Source organism: Telmatherina bonti (genome assembly GCF_933228915.1).
Source record: "Telmatherina bonti genome assembly, chromosome: 14".
Classification (NCBI taxonomy): domain Eukaryota; kingdom Metazoa; phylum Chordata; class Actinopteri; order Atheriniformes; family Telmatherinidae; genus Telmatherina; species Telmatherina bonti.
Window position 1 is genome coordinate 5,996,724 of NC_136612.1, and position 16,477 is coordinate 6,013,200.

At 49.6% G+C, this 16,477-nt stretch overlaps 1 protein-coding gene across 1 annotated transcript; it reads right to left on the reverse strand.

Moving 5' to 3' along the window:
* Positions 1 to 356: 356 nt before the first annotated feature.
* gna13b (guanine nucleotide binding protein (G protein), alpha 13b) lies at positions 357 to 15,811 on the reverse strand (the record flags this gene model as incomplete). Its single annotated transcript, XM_079253489.1, has 5 exons — positions 15,393 to 15,811; positions 10,800 to 11,029; positions 7,001 to 7,051; positions 2,915 to 3,115; positions 357 to 728 (listed from the first exon to the last, which is right to left on the reverse strand). The coding sequence occupies exons 1-5, from the start codon at positions 15,673 to 15,675 to the stop codon at positions 357 to 359; spliced, it is 1,137 nt and encodes a 378-aa protein (XP_079109615.1). The 5' UTR covers positions 15,676 to 15,811.
* Between the last annotated feature and the right edge of the window lie 666 nt (positions 15,812 to 16,477).

The following is a 16,477-nucleotide window of genomic DNA, read 5'->3' on the forward strand; positions in this document are numbered from 1 at the left end:
GGACACTTCACCGGCCTAAAAGCAGCGTATTCCTCCGCCTGAGTGACAGGTGAAGCTGCTGGGGGCGGAGCATGGCGTGAGGAGGTGACATGGTAGAATGTGGTGTGTGTGGTGTGTGTGTGGGGGGGGGGTCTGTCAGAGCGTGGACAGCGGGGTGTCGGAGTCAGTTACAGGTCTGATGAGTCACAGTGAACAAGCGCTGGGGGGGGGGTGTTAATACAAAGTCTAAGTTCAGGAGTTCTTAGGAGGCTTGTAGGAGGGGGGGCTGGAAACAAGGACCACTGTTAGGAAAAAGGCACCATGGCGGCGGTTTTGAGCCCGCCCCCTCCCTCCTGCGACTGGCCCCGCCCCCTCCCTCACTGCAGCATGAGCTGCTTGAGGTTGTCGTGCAGGATGGTGTCCTTGACATCGCGGAACACCAGCCGGATGTTCTCCGTGTTGATGGCCGTGGTGAAGTGGTGGTACAGCGGCTTCGGCTGCTGCTCACGCCGCTTTTTACGAAAGCGCTCCACCAGGAAGCGCTGCACGTCCGCTAGGCTGGCAGGGTCACCCGTGAACTCCGGGAAGTAGTCCTTGATGGAGACCTGCTTCACCTTCTCCTCCAGCAGGTCCGTCTTGTTCAGGAACAGGATGATGGAGACGTTGCTGAATACCCGGTTGTTGACAATAGTCTCGAAGATGTTGAGGGACTCGCTGAGCCTGTTGGTCTGCCGATCCTCCATCAAGACCTGCAGGTTTCACACAGACGAAACCACTGGGTCAGACCGCAGGACCCCAGTTCCCAACACAACCGCAGGTCCCCAGTTCCCAACACAACCGCAAGTTCCCAGTTCCCAACACAACCGCAAGTTCCCAGTTCCCAACACAACCGCAAGTTCCCAGTTCCCAACACAACCGCAAGTCCCCAGTTCCCAACACAACCGCAGGTCCCCAGTTCCCAACACAACCGCAAGTTCCCAGTTCCCAACACAACCGCAAGTTCCCAGTTCCCAATACAACCGCAGGTTCCCAGTTCCCAACACAACCGCAAGTTCCCAGTTCCTAACACAACCGCAAGTTCCCAGTTCCCAACACAACCGCAAGTTCCCAGTTCCCAACACAACCGCAAGTTCCCAGTTCCCAACACAACCGCAAGTTCCCAGTTCCCAATACAACCGCAGGTTCCCAGTTCCCAACACAACCGCAAGTTCCCAGTTCCCAACACAACCGCAAGTTCCCAGTTCCCAACACAACCGCAAGTTCCCAGTTCCCAACACAACCGCAAGTTCCCAGTTCCCAACACAACCGCAAGTTCCCAGTTCCCAACACAGCCGCAAGTTCCCAGTTCCCAACACAACTGCAGGTCCCCAGTTCCCAACACAACCGCAAGTTCCCAGTTCCCAACACAACCGCAAGTTCCCAGTTCCCAACACAACCGCAAGTTCCCAGTTCCCAACACAACCGCAAGTCCCAGTTCCCAATACAACCGCAAGTTCCCAGTTCCCAACACAACCGCAAGTTCCCAGTTCCCAACACAACCGCAAGTTCCCAGTTCCCAACACAACTGCAGGTCCCAGTTCCCAACACAACTGCAAGTTCCCAGTTCCCAACACAACCGCAAGTTCCCAGTTCCCAACACAACTGCAGGTCCCAGTTCCCAACACAGCCGCAAGTTCCCAGTTCCCAACACAACTGCAGGTCCCCAGTTCCCAACACAACTGCAAGTTCCCAGTTCCCAACACAACTGCAGGTCCCCAGTTCCCAACACAACTGCAAGTTCCCAGTTCCCAACACAACCGCAAGTTCCCAGTTCCCAACACAACCACAAGTCCCAGTTCCCAATACAACCGCAAGTTCCCAGTTACCAACACAACCGCAGGTCCCCAGTTCCCAACACAACCGCAAGTTCCCAGTTCCCAATACAACCGCAGGTCCCAGTTCCCAACACAACCGCAGGTCCCAGTTCCCAACACAACCGCAGGACCCCAGTTCCCAACACAACCGCAAGTTCCCAGTTCCCAACACAACCGCAAGTTCCCAGTTCCCAACACAACCGCAGGTCCCAGTTCCCAACACAACCGCAAGTTCCCAGTTCCCAACACAACCGCAGATCCCCAGTTCCCAACACAACCGCAAGTTCCCAGTTCCCAACACAACCGCAAGTTCCCAGTTCCCAACACAACCGCAAGTTCCCAGTTCCCAACACAACCGCAGGTGCGCAGGTCCCCAGTTCCCAATACAACCGCAGGTCCCCAGTTCCCAATACAACCGCAGGTCCCCAGTTCCCAATACAACCGCAGGTCCCCAGTTCCCAACGCAACCGCAGGACCCAGTTCCCAACGCAACCGCAAGTTCCCAGTTCCCAACACAACCGCAAGTTCCCAGTTCCCAACACAACCGCAGGTCCCAGTTCCCAACACAACCGCAGGTCCCCAGTTCCCAACACAACCGCAGGTCCCAGTTCCCAACACAACCTCAGGTCCCCAGTTCCCAACACAACCGCAAGTTCCCAGTTCCCAACACAACCGCAAGTTCCCAGTTCCCAACACAACCGCAGGTCCCCAGTTCCCAACACAACCGCAGGTCCCAGTTCCCAACACAACCGCAGGTCCCCAGTTCCCAACACAACCGCAGGACCCAGTTCCCAAAACCACCGCAGGTCCCCAGTTCCCAAAACCACCGCAGGTCCCCAGTTCCCAACACCACCGCAGGTCCCCAGTTCCCCAACACCACCGCAGGTCCCCAGTTCCCCAACACCACCGCAGGTCCCCAGTTCCCCAACACCACCGCAGGTCCCCAGTTCCCCAACACCACCGCAGGTCCCCAGTTCCCCACCACCACCGCAGGTCCCCAGTTCCCCACCACCACCGCAGGTCCCAGTTCCCCAACACCACCGCAGGTGATGACATGATGGTGCAGGTTCCAGATGACTCACCTGGTCGTATTCCGAAGAGGAGACGAGAAAGAGGATGGAAGTGACAGAGTCGAAGCACTCAAACCAGCGTCGCCTCTCGGAGCGCTGCCCGCCGACGTCCACCATAATGAAGGGCACATTCTTTATCTCAAAGGTGTATTCGTGGATGCCCTTGGTGGGCTTTCTGGCCAGGAGGATGTCCTGCTGGGTGGGGAGGTAGTCCTGCAAGGACATGATGGGATCAGGACACAGCTGGGCAGGAAAACATGTCCACACCTGCCCAGGGCTTTCTATTGATTATAACCCAGAAAACCATCCTTCATGGGTTACCATGACAACCCATTCCTGGAAGTTATTGATCCAGGAAATAACACATATCTCTTTGAAAGGAGAACTTGTCCTGGGTCTGGTCTGAAGTGGACTGGTCTACAGTTTCTGCTGCTTGTGCATAAACACCACAATAACAATCCTGGTCTCTGGTCAGGAATGTCTGGACCTTCCCATAACTGTAAGACCCAGACGGTCTAGAACCAGAACTAAGGTTATCAGGTGAGAGGCGGTAGACTTGTGCACAACGACTTGCCTGGATTTAATTCTGAACGTGGCGTACGACCAAACTGAGAAAGGAAATGACGTACAAGTCTCTTCCGAAGCTTGTTGCAGAAGAGCTTTCTTTAAAAAATCCCAACTGACTTCAGGACCGCCTCGTCTCCTCCCAGTAATACATATGCAAACTTTAATTGCTATTTAATACAAGTGTAAACGATAATTACTATTTAATACATGTCTAAAGGATAATTACTATTTAATACATGTCTAAAGGATAATTACTATTTAATACATGTGTAAACGACAATTACTATTTAATACATGTGTAAACGACAATTACTATTTAATACATGTGTAAACGACAATTACTATTTAATACAAGTGTAAACGACAATTACTATTTAATACAAGTGTAAACGACAATTACTATTTAATACAAGTGTAAACGACAATTACTATTTAATACAAGTGTAAACGACAATTACTATTTAATACAAGTGTAAACGACAATTACTATTTAATACAAGTGTAAACGACAATTACTATTTAATACAAGTGTAAACGACAATTACTATTTAATACAAGTGTAAACGACAATTACTATTTAATACGTGTAAACGACAATTACTATTTAATACGTGTAAACGACAATTACTATTTAATACGTGTAAACGACAATTACTATTTAATACATGTGTAAACGACAATTACTATTTAATACATGTGTAAACGACAATTACTATTTAATACGTGTAAACTTTAATTACTATTTAATACATGTGTAAACTTTAATTACTATTTAATACATGTGTAAACTTTAATTACTATTTAATACATGCGTAAACTTTAATTACTATTTAATACATGCGTAAACTTTAATTACTATTTAATACATGCGTAAACTTTAATTACTATTTAATACATGCGTAAACTTTAATTACTATTTAATACATGTGTAAACTTTAATTACTATTTAATACATGCGTAAACTTTAATTACTATTTAATACATGCGTAAACTTTAATTACTATTTAATACATGCGTAAACGATAATTACTATTTAATACATGCGTAAACGATAATTACTATTTAATACATGCGTAAACGATAATTACTATTTAATACATGCGTAAACGATAATTACTATTTAATACATGCGTAAACGATAATTACTATTTAATACATGTGCAAACTTTAATTACTATTTAATACATGTGCAAACTTTAATTACTATTTAATACATGTGCAAACTTTAATTACTATTTAATACATGTGCAAACTTTTACTATTTAATACATGTGTAAACGATAATTACTATTTAATACATGTGCAAACTTTAATTACTATTTAATACATGCGTAAACTTTAATTACTATTTAATACATGCGTAAACTTTAATTACTATTTAATACATGTCTAAAGGATAATTACTATTTAATACATGTCTAAAGGATAATTACTATTTAATACATGTGTAAACGATAATTACTATTTAATACATGTGTAAACGATAATTACTATTTAATACATGTGTAAACTTTAATTACTATTTAATACATGTGTAAACTTTAATTACTATTTAATACATGTGTAAACTTTAATTACTATTTAATACATGCGTAAACTTTAATTACTATTTAATACATGCGTAAACTTTAATTACTATTTAATACATGTGTAAACTTTAATTACTATTTAATACATGCGTAAACTTTAATTACTATTTAATACATGTGTAAACTTTAATTACTATTTAATACATGCGTAAACTTTAATTACTCTTTAATACATGTGTAAACGATAATTACTATTTAATACATGTGTAAACTTTAATTACTATTTAATACATGCGTAAACGATAATTACTATTTAATACATGCGTAAACGATAATTACTATTTAATACATGCGTAAACGATAATTACTATTTAATACATGCGCAAACTTTAATTACTATTTAATACATGTGCAAACTTTAATTACTATTTAATACATGTGCAAACTTTAATTACTATTTAATACATGTGCAAACGATAATTACTATTTAATACATGCGCAAACGATAATTACTATTTAATACATGCGTAAACGATAATTACTATTTAATACATGCGTAAACTTTAATTACTATTTAATACATGCGTAAACTTTAATTACTATTTAATACATGCGTAAACTTTAATTACTATTTAATACATGTGTAAACTTTAATTACTATTTAATACATGTGTAAACTTTAATTACTATTTAATACATGTGTAAACGATAATTACTATTTAATACATGTGTAAACTTTAATTACTATTTAATACATGTGTAAACTTTAATTACTATTTAATACATGTGCAAACTTTAATTACTATTTAATACATGTGTAAACTTTAATTACTATTTAATACATGTGCAAACGATAATTACTGTTAACGATAACAATGAACAATAAATGTTTCCATGTTTCTACACGTCTTCCTGCTACTGTCTACCTGCTCTCCTCACTGCAGCACCTCCACCTCAGCTGCATCCCAAACGTCTTCTTGGCTTTATTCCAGCCATAGAGGATCATTATTTTCCTGCTACATTAAAAATCAATAAAATGTTAAGTTTTATTATTCAGAAGAGGCCAGTGGCCTCACAGCAAGAAGGTCACTGGTTTGATCCTTGGCTGGGGCGAGGTTTGGTCAGTGGCCTTTCTGTGTGGAGTTTGCATGTTCTCCCCGTGTATGCGTGGGTTCTCTCCAGGTACACCGGCTTCCTCCCACCATCCAAAGACATGCATGTTAGGTTAACTGGTTACTCTAAACCCTAGGAGTGAGTGGTTGGTTGTCTCGATGTGTCCCTGCGATGGACTGGCGAGCTGTCCAGGGTGTACCCTGCCTGTCGCCCAAAGCCAGCTGGGATAGGCTCCAGCTTCCCCACAACCCTGAATTGGAATAAGCGGTTTGGAAAATGAATGAATGAATGTTCAGAAGAGTGGAAAACTAGCAGGTAAAAATCTTCTTTAGGATTTAGGATTCACACTTGTAAATAGGAGTAATATAGTCACAATTGTTGAAACTGGCTTTTAACTGGTTGGAAACTGGTGGTCTATCATGTAAACCAGTAGTAATGTCAGCAGGTTGTCCTGGACACTGGTTCCAGTGTATTTTCCTCCAGTATGATAATATCTGAAGTCAAACTAAACCCTTTTCCTCCTGATTACATCTCACATTAAACTGTAGAGATGGCGACGGCCTTTAGGGATGGCGTTAACAGATCCTCCAGTCAGACTCATTTCCCTCCGACAACACATCCTGATTGGCTGCTGGAAAGACAAACTTCCACCACGCGAGTTGTTTTAATTCAACCTTCAGATCGTCAGATGAAAGCAGCTGTGGTTTAAAGGGTCGGCTTTATAAAACCGCAGTGTGGAATGTCCCTGAACGCTACCTGTAGTGTGACGCCACACAGAGCGGAGAAGTCCCCACTGTGGACAGGAAGACTTTCACTTCTGTTTTCCAGTAAAGGAGCTCAGCGTTATCACATCCAGCATCACGGTCCAGCTTGGCTGGGAGGAACTTACCGACTGGCCCAGCTTCTCCAAGTTCTCCAGGAAATACTTCACTGACTCCCCCTGAGAAAAGGACAGAAGAGCTCCATTTCAGACGTAGCGTAACACAAACGTTTGTTTAGACCCCGCCTCCAGAGAAACATCGACAGGCGTGTGGAACAGCTCCATGTGTTTACACACACGCGGCGTCCTCACGGGATCAGCTGATGGGAAACGGCTCGTGTGGAGAGGAGAAGTCAGCCCCTCCCAGCAAAACCTACAGTTCCTGCTGCGGGACGACGGAAGAAACCAGTACAGCAGGCCCACTTCCACCAGCGTTCCCAGTAGATGGACTCCACTGCAGCCGACAGGACCACGGACACGAGGGACAGGAAAATATAACTGGAAATAAACAAATATTCTTCATTCTTACTCAGGGTGGGAAATCGAATATTGAGATTTTTTGCTTCACAATTTTAAAATCGATGTTTTTGTTAAAAAAAATTAAAACAATTATCTTTTTTTTCTTGTTTTTCTTGGTCTTTTTTCTTGTCTTCTTGGGCGTTACAGCAGCAGAATGAGGATCTGGCTACTGCAACGTTTTTTTCAAACAGAAACCAAGAAAAATGACGAGCAGAAAAAATTCTGTTCATTTTTTGTTTTTAATCTACAAAAATCAGAAATATGGAAGAATTGTGCGAATCGATGGTTAAATTGAATCGGCAACCAGAAAATGGGAATTGAATCGGGACAAACGTGTCGTCCCTGCCCTGATTGTTACGCGGTAGAGTGTGATAAGACCTTCTGGTCCTCCGCGTCTCCGTTGTCTGGTTGGAACGTCGTAAAGAATAAAGTAGAAATGAAACGATGAGAAGAGAAGCCATAAAGTGGGAAACAGAATCCAGAAGCCATCTTGTTGACCCTCCCTCTCATTGTGAACCTCGCTCTGTCTTCCACCGCCTCTCGCCGTGCCGGGTTAGGGTTAGGTTGCTGGGAACGTCTGCCTCCCTCGCAGCAGGACCGGTCATGTGACCCCGTACGATGACCATGCCACATCCTTCTTCCACACCAGTTCAGCCCAGTAAAACCAGTCCTGCAGGCTGGTTCTGGCTCCATGCTTCAGAATCAGAAACTCGTCCATCCAGTCTGGAGTCCTTTTAGACTGGCTCCATGATCCTAATTAACCCAAGATCCATTCAGACAACTCAGAAAACTTATCAATTTTCTATGAATCGGTTTCTGATCAAAACACTTTTCCAGCATGACTCAGCAGGAACTGGTCTGTCCTCGTCTCCGAGACGACGCCGCATCTCTTCTGTCCTCGTCTCCCAGACGACGCCGCATCTCTTCTGTCCTCGTCTCCCAGACGCCGCCGCATCTCTTCTGTCCTCGTCTCCCAGACGACGCTGCATCTCTTCTGTCCTCGTCTCCCAGACGACGCCGCATCTCTTCTGTCCTCGTCTCCCAGACGCCGCCGCATCTCTTCTGTCCTCGTCTCCCAGACGACGCCGCATCTCTTCTGTCCTCGTCTCCCAGACGCCGCATCTCTTCTGTCCTCGTCTCCCAGACGACGCTGCATCTCTTCTGTCCTCGTCTCCCAGACGACGCCGCATCTCTTCTGTCCTCGTCTCCCAGACGACGCCGCATCTCTTCTGTCCTCGTCTCCCAGACGCCGCCGCATCTCTTCTGTCCTCGTCTCCCAGACGACGCCGCATCTCTTCTGTCCTCGTCTCCCAGACGACGCCGCATCTCTTCTGTCCTCGTCTCCCAGACGCCGCCGCATCTCTTCTGTCCTCGTCTCCCAGACGCCGCCGCATCTCTTCTGTCCTCGTCTCCCAGACGCCGCCGCATCTCTTCTGTCCTCGTCTCCCAGACGCCGCCGCATCTCTTCTGTCCTCGTCTCCCAGACGCCGCCGCATCTCTTCTGTCCTCGTCTCCCAGACGCCGCCGCATCTCTTCTGTCCTCGTCTCCCAGACGCCGCCGCATCTCTTCTGTCCTCGTCTCCCAGACGCCGCCGCATCTCTTCTGTCCTCGTCTCCCAGACGACGCCGCATCTCTTCTGTCCTCGTCTCCCAGACGCCGCCGCATCTCTTCTGTCCTCGTCTCCCAGACGCCGCCGCATCTCTTCTGTCCTCGTCTCCCAGACGCCGCCGCATCTCTTCTGTCCTCGTCTCCCAGACGCCGCCGCATCTCTTCTGTCCTCGTCTCCCAGACGACGCCGCATCTCTTCTGTCCTCGTCTCCCAGACGCCGCCGCATCTCTTCTGTCCTCGTCTCCCAGACGCCGCCGCATCTCTTCTGTCCTCGTCTCCCAGACGCCGCCGCATCTCTTCTGTCCTCGTCTCCCAGACGCCGCCGCATCTCTTCTGTCCTCGTCTCCCAGACGACGCCGCATCTCTTCTGTCCTCGTCTCCCAGACGACGCCGCATCTCTTCTGTCCTCGTCTCCCAGACGCCGCCGCATCTCTTCTGTCCTCGTCTCCCAGACGCCGCCGCATCTCTTCTGTCCTCGTCTCCCAGACGCCGCCGCATCTCTTCTGTCCTCGTCTCCCAGACGACGCCGCATCTCTTCTGTCCTCGTCTCCCAGACGCCGCCGCATCTCTTCTGTCCTCGTCTCCCAGACGCCGCCGCATCTCTTCTGTCCTCGTCTCCCAGACGCCGCCGCATCTCTTCTGTCCTCGTCTCCCAGACGCCGCCGCATCTCTTCTGTCCTCGTCTCCCAGACGCCGCCGCATCTCTTCTGTCCTCGTCTCCCAGACGCCGCCGCATCTCTTCTGTCCTCGTCTCCCAGACGCCGCCGCATCTCTTCTGTCCTCGTCTCCCAGACGCCGCCGCATCTCTTCTGTCCTCGTCTCCGAGACGACGCCGCATCTCTTCTGTCCTCGTCTCCGAGACGACGCCGCATCTCTTCTGTCCTCGTCTCCCAGACGCCGCCGCATCTCTTCTGTCCTCGTCTCCCAGACGCCGCCGCATCTCTTCTGTCCTCGTCTCCCAGACGCCGCCGCATCTCTTCTGTCCTCGTCTCCGAGACGCCGCCGCATCTCTTCTGTCCTCGTCTCCGAGACGCCGCCGCATCTCTTCTGTCCTCGTCTCCGAGACGACGCCGCATCTCTTCTGTCCTCGTCTCCCAGACGCCGCCGCATCTCTTCTGTCCTCGTCTCCCAGACGACGCCGCATCTCTTCTGTCCTCGTCTCCCAGACGACGCCGCATCTCTTCTGTCCTCGTCTCCCAGACGACGCCGCATCTCTTCTGTCCTCGTCTCCCAGACGACGCCGCATCTCTTCTGTCCTCGTCTCCCAGACGACGCCGCATCTCTTCTGTCCTCGTCTCCGAGACGCCGCCGCATCTCTTCTGTCCTCGTCTCCGAGACGACGCCGCATCTCTTCTGTCCTCGTCTCCCAGACGACGCCGCATCTCTTCTGTCCTCGTCTCCCAGACGACGCCGCATCTCTTCTGTCCTCGTCTCCCAGACGACGCCGCATCTCTTCTGTCCTCGTCTCCCAGACGACGCCGCATCTCTTCTGTCCTCGTCTCCCAGACGACGCCGCATCTCTCCTGTCCTCGTCTCCCAGACGACGCCGCATCTCTTCTGTCCTCGTCTCCGAGACGCCGCCACATTATCCATCCCTGCACCATTAGACCCTAACCCACAGCAGATGCGAAGGCCGGAGCGGTCCTGACCCCAGCAGGACATCCTGGACGTTAGCCGAGGTCAGAAACCAGGAAAGACCTGAGAGGAACCTTCCCAGACCGTCTCCTCTACAACCTGACCTTCCTGAGGACCAACGAGCCGTGGCGGTCTGTGTCGTCAACCACCAGGACTCTACTCACCAGCTGAAACTCTCTCCGGCGGTCGTAGGCGTTCTGGATGCCCTGGTCGGCCCACAAGGCCCGGATGGAAGGCAGGTAATGCTGAAACACCTTGGGCTCCACCATGCCGTGACCGTGGGCCAGAGCCGAGCGCGTGTCGAACGCCATCATGGTGTCGCCGTGCTGCTGATTGGCCGGGTCGCCCCACGGGATGTGCAGCTTCTCCCGAGCGTCCACCAACACCCTGATACCTGCAGGAGGACAACACCAGGATTCTGGTCTGAAATCCCTCCAACAACATTACATCTGCTGCAGACACACCGGGAGGAGGTCCTGGACCGGGACGAAGGTCTCTGGACCGGGACGAAGGTCTTTGGACCGGGAGGAGGTTCAGAGACCATCTAAAGCAGGTCGGCGTGCTAAAGCTGAGGGACGCTATTCGCCGTCTTCTAGCTGCCTTATATGGGATGTCCGTCAGTCAGAAGGCCACGCCCCTGATTATGCAGAATGCAGCTTTAATAAGATCTAAACAGGTGAGTTTTCTCCACCTGAACGCCTCCGGGGTCCAAACAGAGACGTTCAGGATGGAAATGTTCAACTCTGGTAGCAAGTCTGGTTAGGAGGTAAATCCCTGCAGCTGGGATCACACAGTAGCCGGGAACCAGGGGTCTGGGGTTCTGGGGGTCTGGGTTCTGGGGATCTAGGGTTCTGCAGTCTGGGTTCTGGGGGTCTGGGATCTCGGATCTGGGGGTCTGGGGTTCTGGAGTCTGGGTTTCAGGGTTCTGAGGATCTGGGGTTGTGGGGATCTGGGTTCTGGGGGTCTGGGATCTCGGATCTGGGGGTCTGCGGTTCTGGGTTCTGGGATTCTGGGGATCTGGGTTCTGGGGGTCTGCAGATCTGGGGAACCGAGGATCTGGGGGTCTGGGTTTTGGGGATATGGGTTCTGGGGGTCTGGGATCCAGGTTCTGGGGATCTGGGTTCTGGGGGTCTGGGGTTCTGGAGTCTGGGGTTCTGGGGGTCTGGGGTTCTGGGCTCTGGGGTTCTGCAGTCTGGGTTCTGGGGGTCTGGGATCTGGGTTCTGGGGATCTGGGATCTCGGATCTGGGTTCTGGGTACTGGGGGTCTGTGGTCTGGGGTTCTGGAGTCTGGGTTTCTGGGTTCTGGGTTCTGAGGATCTGGGGTTCTGGGGGTCTGGGATCCAGGTTCTGGGGATCTGGGTTCTGGGGGTCTGGGATCTGGGATTCTGGGGATCTGGGATGCAGGTTCTTGGGGTCTGGGATCTGGGATTCTGGGGATCTGGGTGCTGGGGTTCTGCAGTCTGGGTTTCAGGGTATCTGGGGTTCTGGGATCCAAGTTCTGGGGATCTGGGTTCTGCAGTCTGGGTTCTGGGGGTCTGGGATGTGGGGGGTCTGGGTTCTGGGGGTCTGGGTTCTGGGTTCTTGGGGATCTGGGATCTGGGGGGTCTGGGTTCTGGGGGGTCTGGGTTCTGGAGGGGTCTGGGTTCTGGGGAACTGAGGATCTGGGGGTCTGGGTTCCGGGGAACTAAGGATCTGGGGGTCTGGGTTCCAGGGAACTGAGGATCTGGGGGTCTGGGATCTGAGGGGTCTGGGGTTCTGGAGTCTGGGTTTCTGGGTTCTGAGGATCTGGGGTTCTGGAGTCTGGGTTTCTGGGTTCTGGGTTCTGAGGATCTGGGGGTCTGGGTATCTGGGGTTCTGGGATCTGGGTTCTGGGGGTCTGGGATCTGGGTTCTGGGGGTCTGGGATGTGGGGGGTCTGGGGATCTGGGGGTCTGGGGTTCTGCAGTCTGGGTTCTGGGGGTCTGGGGGTCTGGGTTCTTGGGGATCTGGGTTCTTGGGATCTGGGTTCTGGAGGGGTCTGGGTTCTGGGGAACCGAGGATCTGGGGGTCTGGGTTCTGGGGGTCTGGGATCTGAGGGGTCTGGTTTCTGGGGGGTCTGGGTTCTGGGGATCTGGGTTCTCGGGGGTCTGGGTTTTGGGGGGTCTGGGTTCTGGGGGTCTGGGGAACCAAGGATCTGGGGGTCTGGGGTCTGGGGAACCAAGGATCTGGGGGTCTGTGTTCTGGGGATCTGGGATCTGGTTTCTGCGGGGTCTGGGTTCTGGGGGTCTAGAGTCTGGGTTCTGGGGTTCAGGATATCTGGGGTTCTGGGATCTGGGTTCTGGGGGTCTGGGTTCTGATTCAGCTCGATTCAGTAGGAAGGGAAAGACCCGCTCTACGTCTTCATGGAGGAAGCAGGTAGACCTCCATGGCAGCCATTCTCCTCCACTTCTTCTTAACCTGGGTCATGCTGTGGAAGAGGACAATCACACCTGAGGAGTGTCGGCAACCGCCACACGTGTTGCTTCCTACATGTAGCATGTCAGCCAGCCTTACACATCCAGAGAGGACGGATGGATGGACAGATGGATAGACGGATGGATGGACGGATGGATGGAAAGATGGACAGATGGATGGATGGATGGATGGAAAAATGTATGGATAAACAATGGATAGATAGATGGATGGATGGATGGACGGACGGATAGATAGGTGGACAGATGGATGGATGGACAGACGGATAGGTGGACAGATGGGTGGAGGAATGGACGGATGGATAGACAGATGGATGGATGGATAGAGAGACAGATGGATGGATGGATAGATGGACAGACAGATAGGTGGACGGATGGATGGATGGATGGATAGGTGGACAGATGGATGGACAGATGGATGGATGAACAGATGGATGGATGGATGGATGGATGGAGAGACAGATGGATAGACGGATGGATGGATAGATGGACAGACAGATAGGTGGACGGATGGATGGATGAACAGATGGACAGATGGATGGATGGACAGATGGATGGATGGATGAACAGATGGACAGATGGATGGATGGACGAACAGATGGACAGATGGATGGATGGACAGATGGATGGATGGATGAACAGATGGACAGATGGATGAACAGACGGACGGATGGATGAACAGACGGACGGATGGATGGATGGATGGACAGACAGATAGGTGGACAGATGGATGAACAGATGGACGGATGGATGGATGGATGGATGGATGGATGAACAGATGGAGAGATGGATGGATGGATGAACAGATGGAGAGATGGATGGATGGATGAACAGATGGACGGATGGATGAACAGATGGACGGATGGATGGATGGATGGATGAACAGATGGAGAGATGGATGGATGGATGAACAGATGGACAGATGGATGAACAGATGGACGGATGGATGGATGGATGGATGAACAGACGGACGGATGGATGGATGGATGGATGAACAGATGGACAGATGGATGGATGGACAGATGGATGGATGGATGAACAGATGGACGGATGGATGGATGGATGGATGAACAGATGGGACAGATGGATGAACAGATGGACGGATGGATGAACAGACGGACGGATGGATGAACAGACGGACGGATGGATGGATGGATGGATGAACAGATGGACAGATGGATGGATGGACAGATGGGACAGATGGATGAACAGATGGACGGATGGATGAACAGACGGACGGATGGATGGATGGATGGATGAACAGATGGACAGATGGATGGATGGATGACCAGAACAAGATAACAACACCTGGTGCATTACTTGCAGACAGACGAATGAATGAAAATAAAGGAACCTCTGTGAACGCCATGTTTCCATCTCACACACTAAACACTTACACCAATCAGGGAACATAAAGGCTGGACTGGATGTGTGATTAAGGCACGAAAGGATAAAACCTGCCATGACGCATTCAGGGCTCAGACCTGCCGTTAGTTCAGGAAAACTGGTGATCATGGTTCACTGTCCTCAGACTTCCCACAGCTAGTCAGTGCTGCTAGAATCAACGTTAAACAACCTCACATCAGTGTTGACACGCCGAACACAGAGCATGGGCATTTCCTGGCTTGCTTAACCAGCTAACTAACCAGACTACTTGACCAGCTAAGTAACCAGACTGCTTAACCAGCTAACTAACCAGACTGCTTGACCACCTAAGTAACCAGACTGCTTGACCAGCTAAGTAACCAGACTGCTTAACCAGCTAACTAACCAGACTACTTGACCAGCTAAGTAACCAGACTGCTTAACCAGCTAACTAACCAGACTACTTGACCAGCTAAGTAACCAGACTGCTTAACCAGCTAACTAACCAGACTGCTTGACCAGCTAAGTAACCAGACTGCTTAACCAGCTAACTAACCAGACTACTTGACCAGCTAAGTAACCAGACTGCTTAACCAGCTAACTAACCAGACTACTTGACCAGCTAAGTAACCAGACTGCTTAACCAGCTAACTAACCAGACTACTTGACCAGCTAAGTAACCAGACTGCTTAACCAGCTAACTAACCAGACTGCTTGACCAGCTAAGTAACCAGACTGCTTAACCAGCTAACTAATCAAACTACTTGACCAGCTGACTAACTAGCTGACTAAATAAACTGCTTGACCATCTGACTAACCAGCTAACTAACCAGACCAGGTTAGTGGAGCGCAGAGAAGTGTGCAGATGAGTGGAGCGGCTCCCACGCACCCACTTCCCCATCCCTGACCCACCACCTCGCGCCAGAGGCTCGCGCCGGCCTACCTTTGATCACGTTGCTGTAGATGGTCGCGCGGAAGTCCTCCTTGGCCTTCTGGTCGAAGTCCTGGCCGTGGATGATGCGCATCTGCTTCAGGAAGGTGGACTTGCCGCTCTCCCCCGCTCCGAGCAGCAGGATCTTCACCAGCCGCTTGACGTAGGTCTTGTCGCGGTGGAGACATTTATCGATGGCCTTGGACCTCCGCAGCTGCTCCGCCTCGCCGCTCGTCAGCAGGCAGTTCGGAAAACACACCGATAACAAGGAGCGGGACGGCAGGAAGTCCGCCATCTTTGAAACAACTTCATCGATAAGGAGCGAAGAGGCTCGCGCTCGCCCCAGTCTGCTGCTGCCTTTACGCGCCGCAGGAAAGCAGAGAGCACGCGCCTTTTAGGGAACTTCACAGCTGGAGAACAGCTGCTGGCTGATCGATAAGAAGATTATATTACTATACCAAATTACTGCATCTGTGTATCAAGTGTGACATTTGTGTTTCAAAACCAAACATTTTTCACAAATAAATTACATTCTGACTCTAACATAAAAATATTTATTCTTATATTTGTTAAATAATCTATTATGACTTCATATTTACACTTGTATTTAGTAAAAACAGGTTAAGTCGACAATAGGGCCAATCACGTGATGATCAGATTTAGACTTTTGTCTGTAACATGCAGGATAGCGAACCTGAAATAAAACCAACAGTCTTTGAACGCAGCACAGGAGAGCGCGTTCTGGCGGAGCCGCGTGAACGCGCTCCAGCCAGGGCGTTTTAGGGTGTTTCATGCATCATCTCAGCTTTCTGAGAAACAAACAGTTATACTCTAATAAATAAACTTATTAATGAACAACTATCATATTTAAAACTTCATAAACGTTTTATTTCTGATCCAACTCTGAACTTCATGTTTCATTGATTTATCTTAATATGTTGTGATTCTGTGTAAAATGTCCATATATCAGAATTTCCTCAGGTCATATTTTATTCCCAGTAAAAGATAAACATCATATCAGATTATGAAACTGAGACATTTATCATTTGGGGGAAAATGTGAGCTGATTCCACATCTTCATCCAGGTTTCCACTCAG